Here is a 22,092-nt window from a genome sequence, read left to right as displayed (position 1 = left end):
TGCGACAAATGCCATCGGACCCCCTGTCACCTCAGTCAAGAGGCCAGAGTTCCTTCCAGGGCACTAGATAGCAGGCCCCATGGGCACCAGGGTATAGTCCAACTAGGAACCAGGAAACAACCTGCCCTTTTCTCTCATGAGTGTCTGGGTATGAGAAGGGGATTTCCACAGAACACTGTGATGCTGGCCACAGACTTTCAAATGCTACTGGCAACCAGACAAACAGATCCCCACAACCTCCCACTGCATCCCCTGCCCCAAAGCCGGCGTTCCAGACATATCTCGGTGAGATGTCAGAGGAGGTTTCGAGGTTTCACCAGCAGGGAAGAAAGAAGCCTTCTTGCCAGCATAGCTGGTGGGACGAGATTTTGAGAAAGGGAAGCCCTTGTCTTCCCTTATCAGAAGGCCCGAGTTTATCAGTTGTACGATCTAGACACCTCTAATCAAAGCTAGCAAACTGTTTCCTAGAAAAAGAACGAAAGCATGTATTTTAGCAGGCAATGAAATCCCTGCCAGTGCAGAGAGATTAAATGCTTCCAAAGTACAGAATTTCAGCTAATTTCCTGTGAATTGGCTATGTCACAGAAAACCTGCTCAGATATTCTCTCAGGTGAAAATAAAGCAGGAGGAGGTACAAATCAGAACTGGGGGAACAGGCTCTCTCCTCTCCGGGTTCCAAGCTCAGACGCCAACCCTGGTGAGAATACTACTCCATTCATGACACCACTCTTTACGGAGGGTAAATCTGCCTCACTAGGTAACACTTACCGAGTTCCTACTCTGCACACCATGATCCTTAAGATCTGCAGTAAAAGCAACAAGAATCTTCTAACCTTTGATTGACATCATAATATATTTCCCCAAAGCAAAGCAGATGCAAATTATTTTTTGCAAATTAAATCCTAATATAGAGCAAGTTTTCCTGTCTTATTAAACAATGTGGCTTATGTTATAGTACAGAGATACAATAGAATACTGTACAGCCACCGAGAAGGATGGGACAACAGAATACTGGACAGGCACTGAGAAGGACCGGACCAATCTACTTGGCCTCTGGGAAAGGAGTCCACGTTTGGAGAGACGGCAAGTTACAGGGTAGAAAGGATAATTTTTTTTAAAATTTTTGTTTTTAAAGAAACAGATACATGCACATTTATGCACACATAGAAAATACCTGGAAGGACAGACAGCATCTCGCTAACCGTGGTCTCCCTCCAGGGCATGAAATTTGGGACAAGAAGGTAGTGGTGGAGACAATAAGAAACTCACTTTTAAATTTTGTGTACTTCTGTACTATTTAAATGTTGATAGCAGGTATGTTCTATATTTATGATAAAACCATGAACTAATATAAAAATAAGGCAGTGTGACAGGTGGAAGGATATGGCCTAGAGGTCAGATCTGGGCCTCATCCTACCGTGGCCACTCAATTACATGACCCTGAACATGTCCCCTCCCCTCTCTGAGCCTTGCTTTCTCGGCTATGGTGAAGCAGGTTGGACCAGGCCACGCTGAGGTTCCTCCCAGCGTAGAGGACTATGATTCTCCAAATAAGGTCTCCTTAACATGTGCTGGCCCATTGGGGACCAAGCTTGAGCCCTGGAATCATGTCTTCCTGCCAAACTCGAACCAGATTTCCTTCTCGCCTGGGAAGAAACAAGACAGGAGATGCTCTCCCCCAGCCTGAGGGAGGGTGGAAGGGAGGTACCTAAACCTCTGATCAGGAGCTGCATCCGGTATTTACACGTGAGGACTTTCCACACGAATTATGACTGGGATAATTCTGGGCACTAGGAAAGGTTTCCGTGCAGCATCAGATGCAGATATGCCTGGTCGAATATCGACCCTGCGGGATTCCTCCCCTGCTCCATATTCAGGCCACACTTCCTCTGTCAACACTGTCCCCTTAGTCATACCTCAATGGGCTGCCATTTGCCCAGGACAAACACATGTAGCATGTTCACATCTGGATCCTTGTGGAAGATGTTAGGCTTGGCATGATGCTGGAAGTGGCGATGGTTCCACCAGTTGGCAGAGGCACCCTGTGGGGGGAGAGAAGTTGGAGTGAGCAATGCAGTCCAGGGGGGATTTGAGCTCACCTGTGACAGGCCCCACTCAGGACCAGTTCCTAGTGCCTTCCACACTCGGGACCAACCTCTCCATTACACTTGGGGGCAGTGCTTCGAGTCCCCTGGAAGTCAGACTACAGCCCTGCCACTACTGAGCCCAGAGTGCTGGCCAGCCCTGAATGGAGTCACGTCACTTCATTCCCCCAGGCCTCAGTTTCCCCAATCATAAGATGGTGATGGCAGGCAAGGAGAGCTGGTGTTGGACTGCACAGTGAGTGCTATGCAGTGCTATGCAGAGCCGTATCGGAGCCTGAGGCAAAAAGAAACATGTCCACCCCCGGCTTTCACGGAAGCAAACTAACTCATCAGTAATATTTTCAGCAGGCACATGGGGTGATCTCTGCCTCTCCACCAACACCAGGTGCAGAGCCTCCTGTGCCCGCTCATCCACTGCATGTCTCTTGTGTGCCCGTGCTGTGCAAGGCAAAGAGGTTTCAGGGGCAGTTAAAAGTGCTTCCAACATGTGGCCCAGCAACTTCTCTCCTGGGTGTACACTCAAGAGAAATGAGAACGTGCACACAAAAAGTGATGCTGTGTTCATAGCATCATTCTTCAAAATAACCAGAAAGTAGAAACAACTTGAATGTCCATCAACAGATGAAAAGATAGATAAAATGTGGCTCATCTACACAATGGAATAGTTTGGCCACGCCATAGAATGGATGAACCTTGAAAACATTATGCTAAGTGAAAGAAGCCAGACACAAAGGATCACATATGACATGATTCCATTGACATGAAATGTCCAGAACAGGGAAATCTATAGAGATGGAAAGATTAGTGGTTGCTAGGGCTCGGGTTGGGGTGGGGGAGTGAGTGAGAGGGTTGGGATGTGAAGGCTATGAGATGCAGGCTTTCTTTCTGGGGTGATGAAGAGGCCCTAAAACTGATTGTAATGATGGTTGCATAAATCTGTGTATATACTAAAAGTCATTGATTTGTACACTTTAAATGGGGGTATTGTAGCCCATCTGGACACGCTACTGTGCTGAGGGGTGAGCACTGAGAATCATCACAGCCAGGAGGCTACGGGGAGGGTGTGTTTTTCTTTTTCTGGCAGCTGGCCGGTATGGGGATCCAAACCCATGACCTTGGGGTTATAAGGCTGCGCTCTAACCAACTGAGCTAATGACTGTTAACAGGAACAGGGAAGAGCTTTCTTGGTCTAACACGTAAATAAAATTATGATTCCATGAGACAGGCATACCGGGGGCCTTTATTTCAAGGCCTCAGGCTTCTGCCTCACCAGCTCAAGCTCTTTCTTGACACATTCTGCTGAGGTATGTCCCTCAACAAATTTGCCCAGTGACATGTGGAAGGAAACAGACTCTGACCCTTCAGCATCAGGACTATACTGGTGAACTGTTGCCCAATCCATGCTTTGGCTAAGGGTCTGGCCACTACAAAAAGGCCTATCTGCTAAACAAACATTTTACTTGGAAGACGCTCTTGGCACAAACACAGTCTATGGTCACTAACAGCCATGGCCAGGAACGGCTATGAACTGTGGCCTGTGAGGTGACCTCAGGCCCCTGTAGGCAGGCAGGCCCTAAAACCCATCAGAGCAAAAAAATAAGTCGGAGAGCCAAAGCTTAGAGGCTTAAGGAATCAGCCGACACATTCACATCTGCAGCCAAAAGCAACAAAATTCCTCAGAAGAATCAAATGAAAAAGTCTCTGGCACAAAGCAACGGATGGGTGAATCATGAGTTTAGAATATACCAACCAAAAGATGTTTGTTGAATGAATAAACGAAGGAAAGAACAAAGAGTCAGGGAAGCGGAACAGTCGCGGCTCCCCCGGCCTCAGGATGAGATGCAATGAAAACATTTTTTGTTTGTGCTATGCCTCTGCTGTGATTCCCTTCCATTCTTCTTCTCGAAGCAAAGCCCTACTTATCTTTTAAGAACCCCTCCTTGCAGGCACCAAGAAGCTCTGCCTGCCCAGAACAATGACCAGCTCCCCGTGTTCCCAAGATGTGGTGCAGACGCTGCCTGCTCGGAGTCAGCTGCTGCGCTCGGCCCTGCGGATAAAGGAGTGAACGGAGGGACAAAGCCCCTGTCCTCAGGGAGCTGAGAGGGCAGGCCTGGCATCGTCACACCAAACTGAGATGGGGCCACGAAAGAGACGTGTCCAGGGAGCTGAAGAAGTCAAGGGAGGCTGCGTAGAAGGACTGTACTTCAGTCTGCAGGCTGGGCCAGAGGTGGCCAGGCAGAGCAAGAGGTATGTTCCTGATAGAAGGAAGAGCCTAGGTGAGGGTCCTAGGAGGGGCAGGGGGAGTGTGGAATGTTCCAGAAGCCAAAGGAAGTCCCCTTGGCAGGAACCTGGCCAGCAGTGCTATGCAGAGCCGTATCGGAGCCTGAGGCAAAAAGAAACATGTCCACCCCTGGCTTTCACGGAAGCAAACTAAGTCATCAGTAATATTTTCAAAATCTACTTTTTGGCTCATCTCATTTTTAATGGAGAGAACTGCTGAATTTAATGATTTCAGTCAAGCAAGTGAGGAGCTTAAATAATTTTTAATTACCTTAAACTGGAGTACAATGAATTCTGTTTTGGTATAAATCAAACATTTAAACTCAAAACAATGTCGTGGCTTTTAATACATTGACTTCTCAATGTTTCAACATTTTTTTCCAACTACTTTAATGTTCTGGGGGGAAATAATCAACCATTAAAAAAAGAAAGACACATCAGCACATACAGAGGGTGCATGTTTTTCCACTTGCCTCTGTTCAGCCCTGATCTTTATTTAAAATTTGGAAATTTTGTTCGTTGTAGTTTTTTTGTATAAATTTTGATTTTTTTTAAATATACAATATTAAAACTTCATTTATCTTGACGACCGAGCTTGTTAGGTGTGCCCTTAAATTTTGCACCATAGGTGAGTGCCTCACTTCCCTGGTGGCATGAGATGAGGCTAGAAAAGAAAGGCAAGTAGATTCCACCTCCAGATGTGGCATCTGGGGGACACCGGGCCTTGCAGCTCGTGTTTCATCCAAAGTGCAATGCCAAATGATGGAAGCATTTAAAGCTCAGAGCTCTTTGTAAAAGCCCACACTCTGAAAGATATGTTCACCAGATGTGATGGTGGGCTGAAGACAAGGGAAGGTTGGGATGTGGAGAACTCACCTGGAACCCTACAGCAGTGCAGTCCCCAGTCCCTGCAGGCCCCTGGCACACTGATTACTGGCCTCACCAACTTGTGCTAAACATGTGACTTGGCAGGGCCCTGGGGACCCCCTTGCAGCCAGCCCCTTTTTTCCCAGCAAGGGGACCAGAGACACAGATGGACCTACAAGACTTGCCTACCATGGCTGTGTGACCACTGAGTGCCAGGGCCAGGTTTCAGGCAAACTGTGACCTCCTCGCACTGGGGCACCTCTTGTGGGCTGCACAGACACACCACTGGCATGGCTCTGTGACATAGCACCAAGCACACAGCCAGAAGGGGCTGGCAAGCCATAAGCAGAACCCATGTGCCCAAGCCCAAGGACCTGTCTTCTCTCATCCCAGAGTCCCGATGTCATAAGCAAATGTTCTACACGGAGGCCAGTCCTTCCGTCTGATGCAAGAGCTGTGTGCTCCAGGGCCTTCAAGGACTAGGCACTGAAGGCCATTGGGCCGGAAAGGCCCTCCCGGCCCCTGCCCAGAATCTGGAAACCGGACACAGCCCATCCTTATGAAGTACGTGAGGATATCATGGGTCGGGAGGGAAATGTTATTTTCTAATACCGAGGAGGGTTTTATGCAACAACAAAGAGCAGAAAATGAAACAAAGCGCTCTACTGTGCACACCCTCTCCCTCCGCCCCTGAGATTCTGGAAGGAGACCAGGTTCTCAGGCCACTTTAGGCTCAGGTCCAGGCAAACTGCTTGCCATGCAATTGGTGACCAGCTGAGTGGCAGTTCATCCCCAACCCAACCCGTGGCTGGCAAGCCAGTGCAGTCTGTGACAGAGGAGATAAGCTTCACCCAGACACGTAGCTCTTGCCTCTCCAGGGTGGGGTGGGATGGAGTCTTCAGGACCCAGCTTTTCTAGGAAGCAGCCAGATGCTGTCAGGGCAGGGCTGGGGGGGGGGAGGGCCTGTTTCAGAGAGACAGTTGGCAAGACTTATTTCCAAAACCAGGCAGATAATGCCTATCACATCAGCACAAGGTCACTGGCAAGTCCCACTTGCTAAGTTACAAACTTGCTGAGCTTGTGTTCACCTTCCCATCTAGAAGGAGGTGAGAGCAGACCTACCTCCCCTTCTGTGTGTGAACAACTTTGGCTCACTCGATTATTGAATAGTGTGATGTCCCTTATGTAACTAAGGACTGACATGATGACGTTATCTACTTTATATACCCCACATATTTCCAAAGAGTATTTGAGATGGTTTATAATAAAAGACCCATATATAATAGAAAGATGAAGATAAAGATAAAAGCATAGGTGACACGTGAGTAAGGAGAGGATGCGTACACCAAATCACAGATGAAGAATGGCTGCTGTCCAAGGTGCTTTGTATTTCCTGGCACCCAAAGAAAAAAGAGTGACATATTAAATAGCTACCATCCCCAGTAAGAGGCAGCAGCCCGATTCATCAGGAAATGCTGCTTCTCCACTGGGCCCAAACTAAAAGGAATTTACTAGTTAAGTCTAGCTACAAAGCATCAGACAATACCGTCAACTGAGCCAATAGGCACAAAAGGTGTGAGCCTGTGTTTATAACGAGCACATGGTGGTTTTGCGGGTCTGACCTGACACAGAGATGGGGCTGAGGAAGCCACAGAAATGGAGAATCAGCATGTCCTGAGCACAGCCCCTGCTAGCAGAAGGCCCTGCTCATCGGCAGAGCTGCCTGCTTACCCTGCAGCCTTGAAGCACTGGCCAGGGAGAGGTCCTGGTCTCAGAGTAAAGCGATGGCACTGCGTCAACAACTAACCAATAGGATAGACATGCATGGCTGCTGACATTTACCTTTAAGTGGCCAATGATGAACTTGTGGACAATGTGGTTCCACGTGGACTTCTTGTAGACAGAAAGGTGGCCATAATCGTGCTGCAGCCATCCGGCTTGGGCCTGGGGAGAGAGGACCACAGTGTCAGCAAATGGGCACCAAGCCTCTGGGGGTGGGGGTGGGGCTTCAAGTGACAAGTGAGGGTGTCATGCCTCACCTGAGAGGTAGCAAGGACAAAGGCTGTGATGACCGTAGGAATCCAGCCATTGCCAAAGTAAAAGATGGTGAACCATGCAATGCTCTCCATGGCGATGATGTGGGCCAGGAGGAGGAGGAAGAACAGGTGGTTGGTTTTGAACAGGTTCATATCCTCAGCAGTCTTCTTCAGGGCCCGGAAGTCCTCGATGATCTGAGACTATGGAGCAAGTGCACAAGGAAGGGAGTCAGCCACCCAGCCCCTCTGGAGGGGACTCACATCTTGGTCAGCCTTCCCAACACCCACCGCACAGCCCCGAGAAGCTACGGCTGGAGGGGACCAATCCATAAGCCCAGCATGCAGGAGCCCAGCCGCCACACACTACAACAGCTGCCAGTACCATGCCAGCTGTGTGCCTGGCACAGCCCTGGGGACTGTGTATCTGTCTACTGCTAGTTAAGTGGCACAAGGAAGATTCGACTCAAAAGCTTGCATTTTGTACACCTATGTTCATAGCAGCTCTATTCATATAGGTAAAAGGTAGAGACAATGCAATTGGCCATTGGTGGAGGAATGGCTAAACACAATGTGGTCTACACAGACAATGGAATGTTATTCAGCCTTAAAAGGGACACATGCTACAGCATGGATGAACCTTGAGGACATTGTGCTAAGTGAAATAGGCCGGACACAAAAGGACAAATACTGTATGATTCACTTATAGGAGTCCCTAGAGTAGTCAGATTCATGGAAAGAGAGTAAAGTGGTGGTTGCCGGGGCTGGGGGAGGGGGAACTGGGGTAATTGTTTAACAGCTACAGCTTTAGTCTGGGGGATGATGAAAAAGCTCTGGAGCTAGACTGAAATGATGACCACACAGCATCGTGAACGTTCTCAATGCCACCGAGTTGTACACTTGTATATGGTGAAGTGGTAAATGTTACATTATGTATAGTATATTTTACCACACTTTTAAAAAAAAAGGAAGCTTGCATTTTTCATAACCCGACTCTGCGCCACTTGTTCTGGGCACTTTATTGAGGGCTGAGGTGGAGATGACCCAACCCAGTGCAGGACAGGTCCCTGACCCTGGAGAGCTGAGGAGGCAGGGAGGACCGGGTGAGCCTGGGCATGGGAAGCCAGGGAGGTGGTGGTGGAGTCAGAGGTGGTTCTGGGAAAGCCATGGCCTCGCTGGGAGAAAGAGGGTGATGGGATAAGAGGCAGGAGGGACAGGAAGGTGGAGCCGAGGATGCTGAAGGTACCGCTAAACATAACCAGCAAGTGCCACAGGGTGGTTTTGGTGGCATGCAGTAGAGGAAGCTGATGTGTAGGCCTGGGGAGAGGTGGTGCAGAATGTGAAGAGTGGCTGTCCCAGGAAGGCAGCAGAAAGGGGAGAAGCTGTGGGAGCTGGAGAAGCAAGGCCAGGGAGGAGGGAGCCACAGGACGCAGCAGAGAGAGAGCTGCAGGCCTGGGAGGAGCTGTGAGGGACCAAGGTGGGGCCACGTGCAAAGGAGGCAGGAGGGGACCCAAGGTCAGCCAGCATGGGCAAGCAGTGAAGACATCTCTCATGCGCCCTGAAGGAAAATGCCAGAGGAGATGCAATGGAGAGGGGATAAGGACTGGCCTCTGGAGGACTCTGTGATGGCCTGCATCTCCTTGGGAAAGCCAAACACAATGGTGGGGAGAGTGGCCAAGAGCCCAGGCTAGGAAAGACTCTGTGCCAGGCCTGGCTCCACTGAGGCCCCCGAGGTGGAGAGGCTGGGAACAAATTACTCCAAGGTGGAGGGGCCAGCCCAGGCTGGCAGTAAGAGGAGGAAGGGCTCTTGGAGCCAGGGTCCAGCATCCCCAGGGAATGTCTCCGTCCTGGACAGGGCTGAGAGGTGTGAAGCTCAGAAGGTGCCATAGCACAAGCAGGGGCTGTGGTGGCCGAAGGGCAGAGTGCGTAGATCGACCCTGCCTCCCAGCGGGCACCAAGGCCCCACATAGACTCCCGGGCCCTGCCTGGCAGCGAAAGGAAAGCGGGATTTCCTCGGTGCCAGCCTCAGCCCTGGGTCATGGCAGGGACTCCCCAGGAAGGGCAATTCCGGCAGGGAATGGCTGGAATTGAGGGGGGCAGGGACCAGTGACGGAGAGTGCTGGAGAACCTCTGAAGCATACTGTAACTGCTCTGTCGCTTATCGCTTCACTGTTGAACAAGACAGCCCCAAGAGGCCCACACGTCCTTGAAGCCCAGTGCCTAGCAGGGTGTCTGGCCATTGTAGATGGTGGACAAACGACTCAATGATGGTCGTTCTTCTCAAAGCGGTGCTCCCTGACTCTGCACCCCAAAGTAGCCACATTTCTCATTATCTGATACTCTCTTGTTTATGGTTTCTGCATTTTCTCCTAGATTGTCACAAACAGGACCAGCATCTAATACCTTTCTGGAAAGACAGGAAGGAGGAGAAAGAAAATGAAACCAGCCAGGAGAGAGGGAATGCCCTAGTTATCACCAAGCTCTGGCTCCCAGCAGAGGCCCTGAAGTCCTCACTGACCCCAGGTGATCTGCAGTGGCTCCTCCTGGACCGGCACAATGGCGCCCCTGCCCCAGCACCAGCCACTCTGGTCTCTCCAGGACCCCCCCACCACCACCACCCTACAGCCTCGTCCCGGACCCCAGGCTACAAGCCCACTCACATTCTTGCCGCGGTCCTGGCTGGGCTCCTCTGGGGCCAGCTCGCCAATCAGCAGGGGCTTCATGAACTTGCGCACAAAATCAAGGTTGGTGTGGAAGGCTCGGAAGGCATCCTGGGGAGCAGAGGGGCAGGGGGTAGGCTGAGACCCGGGCCTCTGACTGCTTCTCCACCCCAGAGAGGACAGCGATCTGCAGCAGCAGCTCTGTGTCTATACTCGGACACCAAATGGAGCCTCCCACGATCTGGCCCCAAATGGTGTCTCTAGCCTCACCCCCAGGACAGATCTCTCAGTGCCTGACTCAACAGCAATAGCCACCTTGGGCCTTTGTGCTAATACAGGGCATGCTGAGCTTGCCTAAGGTTTGTGTATAGATGTGCAGCCTGCCTTCAGGTGAGTCAGAAAAAGGTGCCCCTCCCAAGAGGTGCATAGTGTAGGGCAGGGCTCAGGGGGGACTTGAGCTTGTACCTGCTCCAGAGCTGGACACCTTATACAGTGCATGAACTGCACCACCCACCACCCCCAACAGGTCCATGATTATCAATGAAAAGAACAGGACCAAAGACAACTATGGCATGGAAAATGTGCTTAGGAGACCACATTAAACAAAAAATAAACATAGAATTATGTAAAAAGCATTCCTGAAAAAAAGCCTAATGTGTTAAGAAAATGGAGTTTTATGCCTTGCTTTATTTTCATTACTTTCCAAACTTTCTCTAATATTGCTATAATGTTATGCATTTTAATCTTTTTTTTCCAATCATAAAGTAAAAATGTGCTTAGTTTTGGCAAAGTTATAAAATGTACAGCAGAAGAAAATAACTACCACCCAGAAAGTGACCAACATTGCTAATATTTTAGCATTTTTCCTTCCAGTTTTTTTCTATACATATTATGTACATTATATAAATTATCCCATAAAAATATATAGCATCTGTTATGAGATGAGCAGGGCACCAGATGCCCCTGAGGGAATGCGGTAGGATGTTCCAGTGATAAAAAATGTGTACCCTGCATCGAACTAAGCTTCAAAACTAAGCTTCAAGACTTTGCTAGGTCAAATAGCATCATGAATAACAATCAGAAAAATCAACGTAATGGGAAAAAAATGTTCATTTGTTGGAGGATGGTCTAGATTAAAAGAGACAAAAAGATATAAAAACTGCAATGCTTTAACTTAAAAGGCTCCCATTTGGAGGGGGAAAAAACCCACAAGATGTTTATGCAAGACTTATTTGGGGTTGAATAAGAAAATGTGAATATGGACTGGATTTTTGATCATATCAAGGAATTAGTATTAATTTTCTTAAATGTGACAAAGGTGTTGTGATTATGTCAGAGCATCTCTTCCTTATTCTCAGATGACACTGAAGAATTTAGGAATGTGGTCATATAATGATGCAGCTAATTTTCAGAAGAAAGTTGCATCTATATAAAGCAAATGTGGCAAAATGCAAAGATGAGTGAATCTTGGTTGAAAATATGCAAGTGTTCATTTATTAGTTCATTGTTTCTGTATGTTTGGAAAATTTCAAACTTTTTTAAAAAAGGGGGGCTAGCTGGTTAGCTCAGTTGGTTAGAGCGCAGCCTTATAACACTAAGTTCACAGGTTCAGATCTCTCTGCCAGCCAGCCATCAAAAAAAGGGGGGGGAAGGTGGGCAAAATGCTCACAAATTGTAGAAATCTTTTCACCCCACACAGAAGAATCTCCCAACAGCAATTGCCAGTCTCCGTTTTCTTACCAAATCCCTGGCATTAAGTCCTTTTGCCTGGTCTTTGTTCTTTTTGCATCTAGAACACACAAAGCAACACTTTGTGCAGGGGAAAACTGAGCCCAGAGTTTTTTAAAAATGTCTGTGCCCCCCTAGCTGAGCTAGGGATGAGCTAGGGATGGTAGTAGAGGATCAGATCAAGCATATTTTCAGCAAAAAGAGACATGCTGTTGCAGGAGTCCTGGGCAAACAGTGAGGAAACGTGGATTCCAGAGCTGAGGAGCTCTGCCCACACTGCAGGGGGTGAGCTGGCTCCTGCCCAGCCTGTCACCTCTGCAAAGTGAGCAAGGCCCTGGGAAAGGCCCAGCAGGAGCTGCTGGAGTCGGGGCCTAGAGCTGGGCCTGAAAGCCCCTCCATGGTCCTCCTCACATCAGACTATGGCTTTTGAGATATGAACAGGAAGTCCTTGGTAAGGCAGTTTCCTGAGGAACAGCTGCTCTGTCTGACGTGTCATTGGAAGGTGAAAGCTCGCGGGTGCATTCACCTCGGCTCTTGCTACCCCTGCCCAACCTCTGCAGGTCCAGTCACGTCTGCCCCAGGAAACCCTGTGAAGCAGAGAAACCCTGACTTGATGTGGGCTGCTCCCTGGGCCCTCGGGTGCCTCACCTCCCCAAGGCCAGGGAAAGGGAATGACCATGTGCCAGGCAGGGAGCCAGTGGTGTGGTTTATGTTACCTCCCTTAAGCCTCAACACTCTATTTTACAGATGAAGACAATGGAGAGTAGGAGGTGAAAGTCTGTGCTCCACATGGCAGAGCCAGGGGCAAACCCACATCTACCTGCCTCCGGAGACTCTTTCCCACAGGCTTCCTGCTGAAAACCAGGCATCCTGCTGTTTTGGCTCACTGACCATGGTTGATCCGGCAGCTTTTGGAGCAGGCCTAGTGTGAACTGCCCTTGAACACTCCAGGCTCCTTCTCACACCAGGGCTGGTGCCACTGGGGACTGTGCCTCCATGTCACCTCCAAGAGGCTTTTTCCAACCACCCATCTGAAATAGCATATCCCCAAACCTTCTCTGGGACATCACCTTATTTTGTCTTCTTCAAAGCAGCTACCAAGATTACAAACCACAGGACATACTCACTTCTTTAAAGCCTGTCTCCCCCATCAGAATACAAGTTCCATGAGTGAAGGATTATGCCAGTCTTGTTGGCTGCAATAACCCCAGTGCCTGCCACGGAGCCTAGCAGGTGAATGAGTGAACCCAGCACCCCACGCTGTGCACCCTCTAATCCCAGGAGACTTTCCACTCTGTAGTCACATTCCGACTCTTATCTTCTTCCACTGTTTTACCCAACTTGGCTGATGCTTCTGGAACACCTTCGCCAGCATCCACACATTCGTGGCTAGTACAGCTGCCACGTGGTAGATTATGTAGCCTGGCTATGGAGCCACATGGAGCTGAGGTTTACAGACCTCAGCTACTCATCTTTAACAAACTCTGTGAGGGAGGTCCTATTTTAGAGATGAAAAAAGGCCTGGGTTGGTGAAGTTACTTGCCCACAGTCACACTCCAGAAATTAGCTGTGCAGAGTTTGAATCAGAGGCACCTAATTAATTCTAGAGTTTTCTGCTGTTAATACAAACGCCTCAACCAAAATGAGCTTCCTCCTCCCTAAGAGTTGATCATTTTTTGTCTTCCCCCTTCAAAGTGCCATGAATGTGCCCAGGCACAACAGCTGTCTGGTTACAGGAATGTCTGGCTGGTGCAAGGTAGGCCACAGTGCAAGGCAAGCCAGGGCCAACCCAAACGTTGATTTTGGAACAAGAATTGAAACCAGGCTCAGGGAGAGAAGCCAAACTTTCCAGGAAGAGGACCATGACACAGGCAGCAAAGCAGGTAGAGAGAAGAGCACTGAACCTCCCCCAGCAAGGTGGGTCTGTTGGTGGTGGGGAGGTCAGAACACTCAGATTCCTAAGCGCATGTCATGCTTTCTGTTCTTTACCAATTCCTGCTTCTGCAATACCCAGCTCCACCCGCAGCAAACATCGCCATGGAGACATGTTCCCTGCCCCTGCTCCACTCCAGGTATAAGTCAGTCCCTTCCCCCAGGTCACTGTAAATTATTCATCTTTGAGACACTCCATGGTTCAATTCATCGACAATGAATGTTTGATGAATTGTTGCTGAACATGAAAAGTCTTGAGTGGGGAAAGTACTGCAGTGGTGGGAACACCGTGAATAGAACAGACCTATTCTTGGGGCACAGGTGACAGTTCCTTTTGCCCACAGCAAGGCAGAGAAGTGAAGCACTGGAGGACCAGAGAGAAGAGATCAGAGAGGCGGAACTAGGAAGGGGGGAGGAGGGAAGGAGGGAAGATAAGCTGGGAAGACTTGTACAGGCAGATCTGAATTTAGCCCCAAGAGCTGCTGCTTGAGCAAGATTTTTAAACCTCAGAACAATGAGAGATACCTGTAGCACTGATCCGAGGAATAAATGAGGTAAAATATATGAATGCCCATTGCAGGCTGCAAAAATTAAGCAACTTTTATTACTGCAGGCAAAGCCAAATTCTAACTTCTGCAGAAGGACCAAGTGACAAGTGCCCTGTCCTCCTGGGGAAGAGACTGGTCCTGACTTCTGAGGTCTTCTCTTCTTCAGAAAGGAAAATCCCCTACTGAGGCCCAATTGTCCCAAGAATAGCTTCCTTGACTTCTGGCCTCTCCTTCCAGCCTTGTTCGGGTATTACTGCACTGTGGTTAGCTCAGAACAGTGCATTCAAGTGTTCCGGGGGACCCAACCTCTATCTGCTCATCAGTCCTTTCCCCAAATTTGCCTGAATCCATAAACAATCTCCCACTATCCAAGCTCAGAGGAAGAAGTCTATGCCCCAAGGGGCAAAGCCACTTTTCCCCACAGCCTGTTCCTGCCTCTGTCTTTAGGTCCTTTCCCATATCCCCCATGCTGCCCAAGGCCTTGTCCCAACCTGATCCCAAACAGTTAAAAAAAAAAAAAAAAAAAGCCAAAGAGAAAAGAACCCAGTTGCTCACTCCACTATTATTCAATGATACCTTCAGTTGATGTATTTCAATGCCCCAAAAGTCTTGTTTTGGAAGGCAGTAAGCTTTGGGGATAGTATTTGTCTTTATGTCTTGCTATACCAAATAGATCTAGCATAGATTTAAAAATGTTTTTCTTCCAAATTCCTCTTTGCATACTTCACATTCTAGCTGTTTCATAATCCTCACTCTTATTCCTCGTTTGTCTGATAACACTCCGTTGCATTTATCTTGTTGCATTTATCTAGTGCTTACAGTGATGGAGTGTGTGGCCATGGATCAGTCTTGTTGAAATAGGTACAGGTGTGTCTTACAGATGGTGAGGTGGAGGGGGGGCGCTCAGTGAGACGACACCTTGCTGCAGAAAAACCCAGTGATCACATCTTTCTTTCTTCACTTCCAGGGCTGTTTGCAGCCCACTCTGGCTCCCACCCTGGCTTTCTTATACCCGGGCAACTAACATCCAAGATGCCACATTTACAGTCAGTGAAAGTTATACAGAAAGCACTGGGGCAGGATTGGAAATAAAGAGACAGTTACATTTTTAGCTCAAACTTTTGAGACAGAGAAGGGGACAAGGAAGAGTAGGTCCTCCTGGCCCTCTGATGGGATAGATCTGAGCACTGATTTTTGGAGGAAACTCAAGGTCAAGTAAATACTGAGAACATCTAGAACAAGGGTGAAATAAATCTGATATCTTAAACTATAAAGTTCAAGGTAGTTGCCAGACTGAGCTTCCACATAAGAAAATATGTTTATTTAACAATATGGAATAATCAGACCAAATTCACCACACTTCACTTTCCCGTCTACGAAACTCTTTGATGAGGGCCCACTCAGACAGGGCAGGAACCTTCTACAATTTACCTCTGTTATCATGAACAGGCTAGCACAAGTCCAGCAACATATGAGGATACCACAAAAAGTTCACAGAAAAACAGAATTAAAAGATAATGCAAATCTTTCCAGGAACTTTTTGAAGTACCCTTGTGTAGTGAAAAGATCCCAACCAGATGCCAGAAGGTCTTTTACTTAGGAATTACCCAACTTTAGCCAACTTCCTCAAGGGGCTATGAAAAGATCCAGGTGAGTTAGTACACTGAAAGTGTGTGAAAGCTTACACCCAAGTTCTGATTAGCAGTCTTCACAAGCAGATAAAACAGAATGGGGGCAAAAGCAGAGGGTAATATCAGTTAGCCTCTTCTCAACTTGAATAAGCCTGGGTCCTGCTCACCAAAGCCACCAGTCCATTGAACAGCCCCGATTATGGCTGTTTGGTCTGGCCTCCCTAGGCCTGTCTCCAAGAGATGGCAAGAGGTCAAGTCAAGAGGTGGGCCTACAGCTTGGACAGCAAAAGCCCACAAACGGATCAGCCTCCTGGACCTCCAGGCGGAATGACCTGTGTCAAGTTTATCCCTCCTCGCATCCTCTCCCCTACCCGCCTTTCCCGAGTCTCTGTCCCACCAGACCTTCTCCTCTGCTTCCATTCCACTGTCACCAAGAGAGGTCCTTTCTTCCGTCCTGCCTCTCTGTTCTTTTCCCTCTCACCCATTTGAATCCACGGGCTCCAGCTGCACCTTAAAGTAATGCAAGGATGTTAGACTGGGGGGCTGTGGTGGGCATGCTGTGTGATCCCCGGGCCACACATTTGGCGCCAGTAAGATGGGCAGCCCTGGCTCCGAAGAGGCCCCACGGCCACTACCTTAGGAGTGCAACAAGAGGGAAAGTCTTCCTGGCAGGATTTGAAAACAGAGTGCCATTGAGATGAATGTCCGAGAGTAACCTCGGGTGCAGATGAACCTATTATTGCCAAGCCAGCCTAGGGCAGCTAAATCCACTCGGCTCAAGGCGCCCCTCTCGATCCGGGCTTTGCAAACTCCAGCCCGTTCTCCTTCCACCAGTTCCTCACCCCGGTCTCCCAAGAAGACCGACCCTTGGGGTGGGTGCCGATAATCTTTGGGGACGTGGGAACCTGAGCTACCAGGCGGTCTCCCCGAGGCAGCCGTCGCGGCCCTTCTGAGACAAGAGTCCGAGCTGGAGCGAGCCCCGGCCGGGACGAGTCCGGCTGGAGAGTGCGGGGGGCCCGCGCCGAGTCTCACCCGGCTGCCTGCTCTCCGGCTCCTCTCCGGGCGCCCGGGGGTGGCCATCTTCCACGCCGGGGGCGCCAAAGCCCCGGGCCCCAGCGCCCCCTTTGGGGAGTCCCTGGCGCCGCCTGAACCCGCGGAAGTAGCGGGCGCGGGAGTCCCGGCGCGCACGGTGGATGCCGCGCGGTTCTCCACCGCCGCGCTGCCTTCCCGGCCCGCAAATGCGACCTTGCACCTGGCCCAGAGGAGGAGGATGGGGCGATGGGGTAGGGAACGGACGCATAAGATACACTGTCCTTTCCTCCTGGACGTCCCAAGCTCCATTCAGCGCCAGAGGGTCTGTCCGGCGCGCGGGGACGCAGGGCCCCTGACTCCGCCTGCGGCAGAGAAGGGTGGCCGGAGAGCCCCCAGACCCTTACCGTGGCATCCTCTCCCGCGTAGTGCCCGATGACCCGGTGGCCCCCCGGGTGCCGGCTGGACCACTTGGTGATGTTGTAGACCTTGCGGTCGATGACCAGCCACTTGTCCGTGCGCTGGTTGTGCTTCTGAATCTCCTCCCAGCTGAAGGTGGCCATCGGCGCCTCGCGCTCCGTGGCCCCCTCGCCCTGGTTCCCCCCCTTCCCCATGCCGCCCGCCGACCGGGATGGCCGGTGCCCTGCGGCACGGACAGCAGCGGGCCGGTGTGTGCGGCCCAGGCCCTGCTCGCTTTCCGCTTTTGTCTTCTCGATTCCTCCTCCCACCGCGCCCCCTCCCCCAGCCTCCTCGCCCGCGCTCCGGAGCGTCTCTGCCTCTCCCTCCCGAGTCGGCCTGGCTTTCCAGTGCCCCCAAGCGGTCCCCTCGTCCGCCCCTCCCTCAGCCCGCCCGCCCGCCCGCTCGCTCACACTGGACTTTTGCCTCCAGTCAAAACTCCGGGGTGGCTCCGGGCCTCGCCGCCTCCTCCGCCCGCCCCCCGCCCCGGGTTCCGCATCCTCCGGCGTTCCCCGCCGCCCGGGTTTCCACAGTGATCAGCAGAGCGCCTGCACCAATCGGGGCGCGTCGCCCCGCCTGCCATTGGCCCAGGAGGATCTTTCGAAGGCCGGCGGGTCCCCGGCTCCCCCTCCCGCCCGCATGGAGTCGAGCCCTGCAGCGAGGCTGGCTACGTGTCGGACCTCCGCCCCACCCCCAGCTCCGACCCCGGGCGCCACAGGAGATCCCAAAGGAACGGGGCGCGCGAACGCGGGCGGAGGCTGAGCCCCGCGCGCTCCGGAGGTTTGCACCTGATGCTGCACAAAGAGGGCTCGGCCGCGGCGGGGCCAGCGGGCTGGCGGGGCGGGGGATGGGGGGGATAAGGGGCGGCGCGAGGGAGCCGAGCCTCCGGGCTGACGAGCTCCACTCCAGGACTTGTCTTAGCGAGGTGACACCCTTCTTCGGCCCGCTGGATCGGTACTGCAGTGTCCCTCATTATCCGCGCTCTCCACACGGTCTGGCGCCCTCCTGCAACCTCCCTGGAGAAACTGGCCCGACTTGGGCCGGCCCAGGGCTTTGAACCTTCTAATCAAACAACCTTTAAAAAGCATTGCGGAATCTCTGCTCTGTTTACTTGTGCTAGGCTCCATCGTAGGGGGTGGGGGCAGGAGATGCGACCGTGAATAGGACGCCCCGGCCTTGCCCTGGACTCAGGAAGCTCACAGGCTAGTTGGGAGACACGTAAGCAATACAGGACCACAAACTGTTAATCGAGCGGTGGTGTCCTACAGACTCCGGAAACAAAGAAGGGGGTATCAAATGCGTAGGGGGAGGGACTGGTTTTCTAGGATGGGGCTGGAAGGAGCTGCATAGGATCAGTGGCCTGAGACCTGGGGAAATGGGCCTGACTGGATCCGGAAGGTTGTCAGGGGACAAGTGGGAAGTAACCAGGTAACTGTGAATAGGAAGGTGAGGGCACAAGGCTTGGGAATCCTGAGGAGTTAAGGGATCTCACATTTCAATGGGATTTGCAGGTCCCTGAGTGCCAATGCACCTTCCTCGTTCTACTCACTGCAACCCTGTGAGGCACACAGGACCCATATTGTTATATCTGAGTTAAAAACGGAGAGCCTGAGGTTAAGAGAGACAAAATGGCCAAATGCCAATGGTTAGTACATGGCACAGTTGGCCCCTTCCAGATTTCACACTGCCTGGCTCCTAATAAGGTCAGTGGAAAGGAACCATGTACAAACTTTGCTGGAGAGCAACCTGATGCAGGGGGTGGCAGGAAGATCACTCTGGCCGACTTGTGCGTGGAGGAGCACCTGGGGACCACATGGGGTTCCTTTCATGCCACTCCCGCAGTCCCTCACAACCTCTCTAGCACATTCATTTCGTGCTGCTATCAGTCCTGAGCATCCTTCATTCACCTCACGTGATCCAGCAGTGAAGAGCAAGGGCTCTCTGGCTTTCAGGACTGGAAACAGACATCCAAACAAAATCCTATTTTGTGGGCCTCCCCCACATGATAAGAGAGAATAAAGCAAGCACCTGGAAGGGTGCACTGAGTTTCATGCCTGTTAAAGGTTTACTGAAATGGAACCAAGACTGTTACTTATTCAAAACATAGATTAACACAATGTATAGATAACATCAATGAAAATAAATTTTAAGAGGGCTGTGGAGCTTACAGGAAGAGGGGACAGCTGAAAGGCAGACCCAGGGGATGTCTCCTGGGAGCCTTTGAAGGCTGAGAAAAGAGCATGTGAGAGGCGTCGAGGACCTAAAAGGCAGTGTGTTTGGGGAGGTGAGAAGTGTGCACAGGGCAGCAGGTCCCAGCACAGCACTAGCCGGAGTAGGCCCTGAAAAAACATTTGTCAAAGGCACAAATGAATGAATGAGCAGTGAGGAATCATCAGTGGAGCCAGGGGTGGGCAGGGGTCAAACCGGAAAAAGCCTGGCCTGTCTCAAGGATAGGGTGAAGGATTTTACCATGGAGGAGGTGGGAGCTTTGGAATTCCATAAAGCAGGAGTGTGCTGTGATCAGATTTGTGGGGTAGAAAGAACTCTGGAGGCAGGTTGGGGCTGGGCTGGGATGTAGGGAGAAACCAGGGAAGCAGCTGGATCAGTTGAGAGAGAGGGGAGAAAGCTTGAAGGAAGAGAGAGCTTTGGGAGGATGACCCCACGTGGGATACTGTCTTGCCCTGCCCTCTTCTGGCTTCTCTTATATTCACTGCTCTCTCTACTTGGATGGACTGATGAGACTGTTTCCTCAGAGAAAATCCCACAGCAACCAGCTGACCCCAGAGTCACTTAGGAAAAGGAGTGATCTCAGAGAGGGACCAGGTTCCCATGGCTTCCTCCTGCCCCACAGAATCCCCCCACCCCCACCCTGCCCAAGCAGCACCCAGGACCGCAGCTTCCTGGGGATCTTGCCAGGACCTTGTTGTGATGATTGCATTTTATCAGGAACAAAAGAGGCCAGCCTGGGTGGCTTGGAGCCCAGACCCTCTCAGCCAGCCAAGTGTGTGAAAGGCTGGGCCGAGTGGGGAGATGCTTTGGGAGACAGGACCGTTAAAGATGGAGCCCACGCCACCAATCCCCACTGAATGAGTGAGGGGACCTTTCCATCTCATCCTCACAAGGAATCTCTGATGTCTGCTGGGAGACTGGCAGGTGACGGAAGCAGAGACTGGGTAATCACAGGGAGAGTGAAGTGAGAGAAACCCTTTGGCCATCCAGCAGCTGGCGGGGCAACAAGAGGGAATGTGATACTGACACAGAGCACCTGCAGGCAGAGGACCAGCAGCCCGCCCTCTCTGGCCTCTTCCGTCTCTTTCTGTCCCTGGTAGATAAATGTGGCCAAGTCATCTCTACTTGTTAAAAAATCTTCCAAGTTGCTTCTTCCTCAAGCCATCCCCTCTATCTTTCACAGTCTATTCATTGTCAAATTTTATGAACGAATAGTCAGCCGTCTCTGGGTCCACTTCTGTCTCCCATTCATTTCTCGGATCATTCCAGTCTCCAATTCTAATAGTAATGATAACGATCCCTCCTGTGGGTTGATCAGCGTAGGTGTGCAAAGGATTTTCAAGTAATGAACTAAATCACCTGCACAAGGTCTGGTCAGTAGATTGTAGTCCTTATCCTTGCTCCTCACGACCTCATTCCTCATGACAAGGCATATGATAAGGGGCCTTTGGGCCTACCCAGGTCTAACCTTCACTGCTTCTGGTGCAAAACTGACTTTGTCATCTTCCCTTCCAAAAACCAGCCCTTCCTCTTAACTTTCATGTCTATCAGTCACTCCACCGTTCTTTCTGCCATGCGGTCTCGGAATTCCAGAAAGTCTTCTGCTGCTTCTCATCTCCCTCCTCCCCCCCCTTGCAAAAGAGTTGTTGTGTTCGGCAGCTCCTACCTCCAGTCGTGTTTTATCCTGCCCCCCCATTCCGTTGCCTCTGCTACTGCTCTGGCTGAGGCTCCCCAACAGCCAACCACCGCACACACTGCTGCAAGGTCATCTTACAGAGCCCATCCCTCGCTGTGACTTTCCCTGCCCACAACCTTCCATGGTTCTTTGCTGCTCAGAAAATGTAGTAGGGATGGGGTGGGCAAGAACAGCACATGGAAGGAGAGCCATGGAGTGCAACAGCAAGTCCCTGCCCAGCCCTGCTGACTCCTGAAGGCCCCCTGGGAAAAGAGCTCTGGAATAGAAACCAAAAGACAAACTCTAGTCCTGGCTCTGCAACCACCCAGCTTCCAGACTAGTTTCATGTCGGGTGAAATCAGATGATTAGATGAGATGCTAAGTTGCCTCCAGCTCCCACGTGAGAGAGGTGTATAGATGTCCCATCTATATACAGATGTGTATGCCTTATTTAACTCACATCTGTAACAATTTTACAAGTGCTTTTCTATCCATTATATCAAATGATTGTTGCAACAGCCCTTTTAGGCAAGCAGGATTGTATGTATCTCTTTTTTACAAATGGGAAAACTGAGCTTCACAAGGGTTAAATGAGCTGCCTGAGTAATGCTAGTTTGGAAAGACATTGTACTTTGGAATGAGACCTGAAAATCAAATCCCAGTAAGGCCAATTACTTAATTTCACTGAACTTCAATTTCCTCAGAAGTAAAATGGGGATCTTAAAGGAATGTGCACTTCTCGGTATGTTCAAATATCTTCCCTCAGGTCACACCAGGCTTGGGCACCAGCAGTGAGAGAGTTAGCTGTGTGATGAGCCAAAGACTGGGGGTTGGGGGCTGGAGACTTGCTTGCTAAGGCCCCACAAGACCCTACCCCAAGCAAACAGGAGCAAACATTCCCAGATGAGAGGAAATGACC

The 22,092-nt window shown here is 50.8% G+C and overlaps 1 protein-coding gene across 1 annotated transcript in view; it reads right to left on the bottom strand.

Moving 5' to 3' along the window:
- The window catches only part of FADS2 (fatty acid desaturase 2), a 28,542-nt gene extending 11,115 nt beyond the window's left edge, over positions 1–17,427 (bottom strand). Inside the window, exons 1-5 of the mRNA XM_063093420.1 lie at positions 17,221–17,427; positions 9,946–10,056; positions 7,292–7,489; positions 7,095–7,196; positions 1,917–2,042 (exon numbers count right to left, since the gene is read on the bottom strand). Coding sequence (XP_062949490.1) covers positions 1,917–2,042; positions 7,095–7,196; positions 7,292–7,489; positions 9,946–10,056; positions 17,221–17,427 — 744 coding nt within the window. The remainder of the gene's footprint in view (positions 1–1,916; positions 2,043–7,094; positions 7,197–7,291; positions 7,490–9,945; positions 10,057–17,220) is intronic.
- Between the last annotated feature and the right edge of the window lie 4,665 nt (positions 17,428–22,092).

This window comes from Cynocephalus volans, chromosome 4, assembly GCF_027409185.1.
Source record: "Cynocephalus volans isolate mCynVol1 chromosome 4, mCynVol1.pri, whole genome shotgun sequence".
Lineage (NCBI taxonomy): Eukaryota > Metazoa > Chordata > Mammalia > Dermoptera > Cynocephalidae > Cynocephalus > Cynocephalus volans.
Note: the sequence above shows the minus strand (reverse complement) of the source record. Positions and strands in the feature narration are given on the sequence as shown.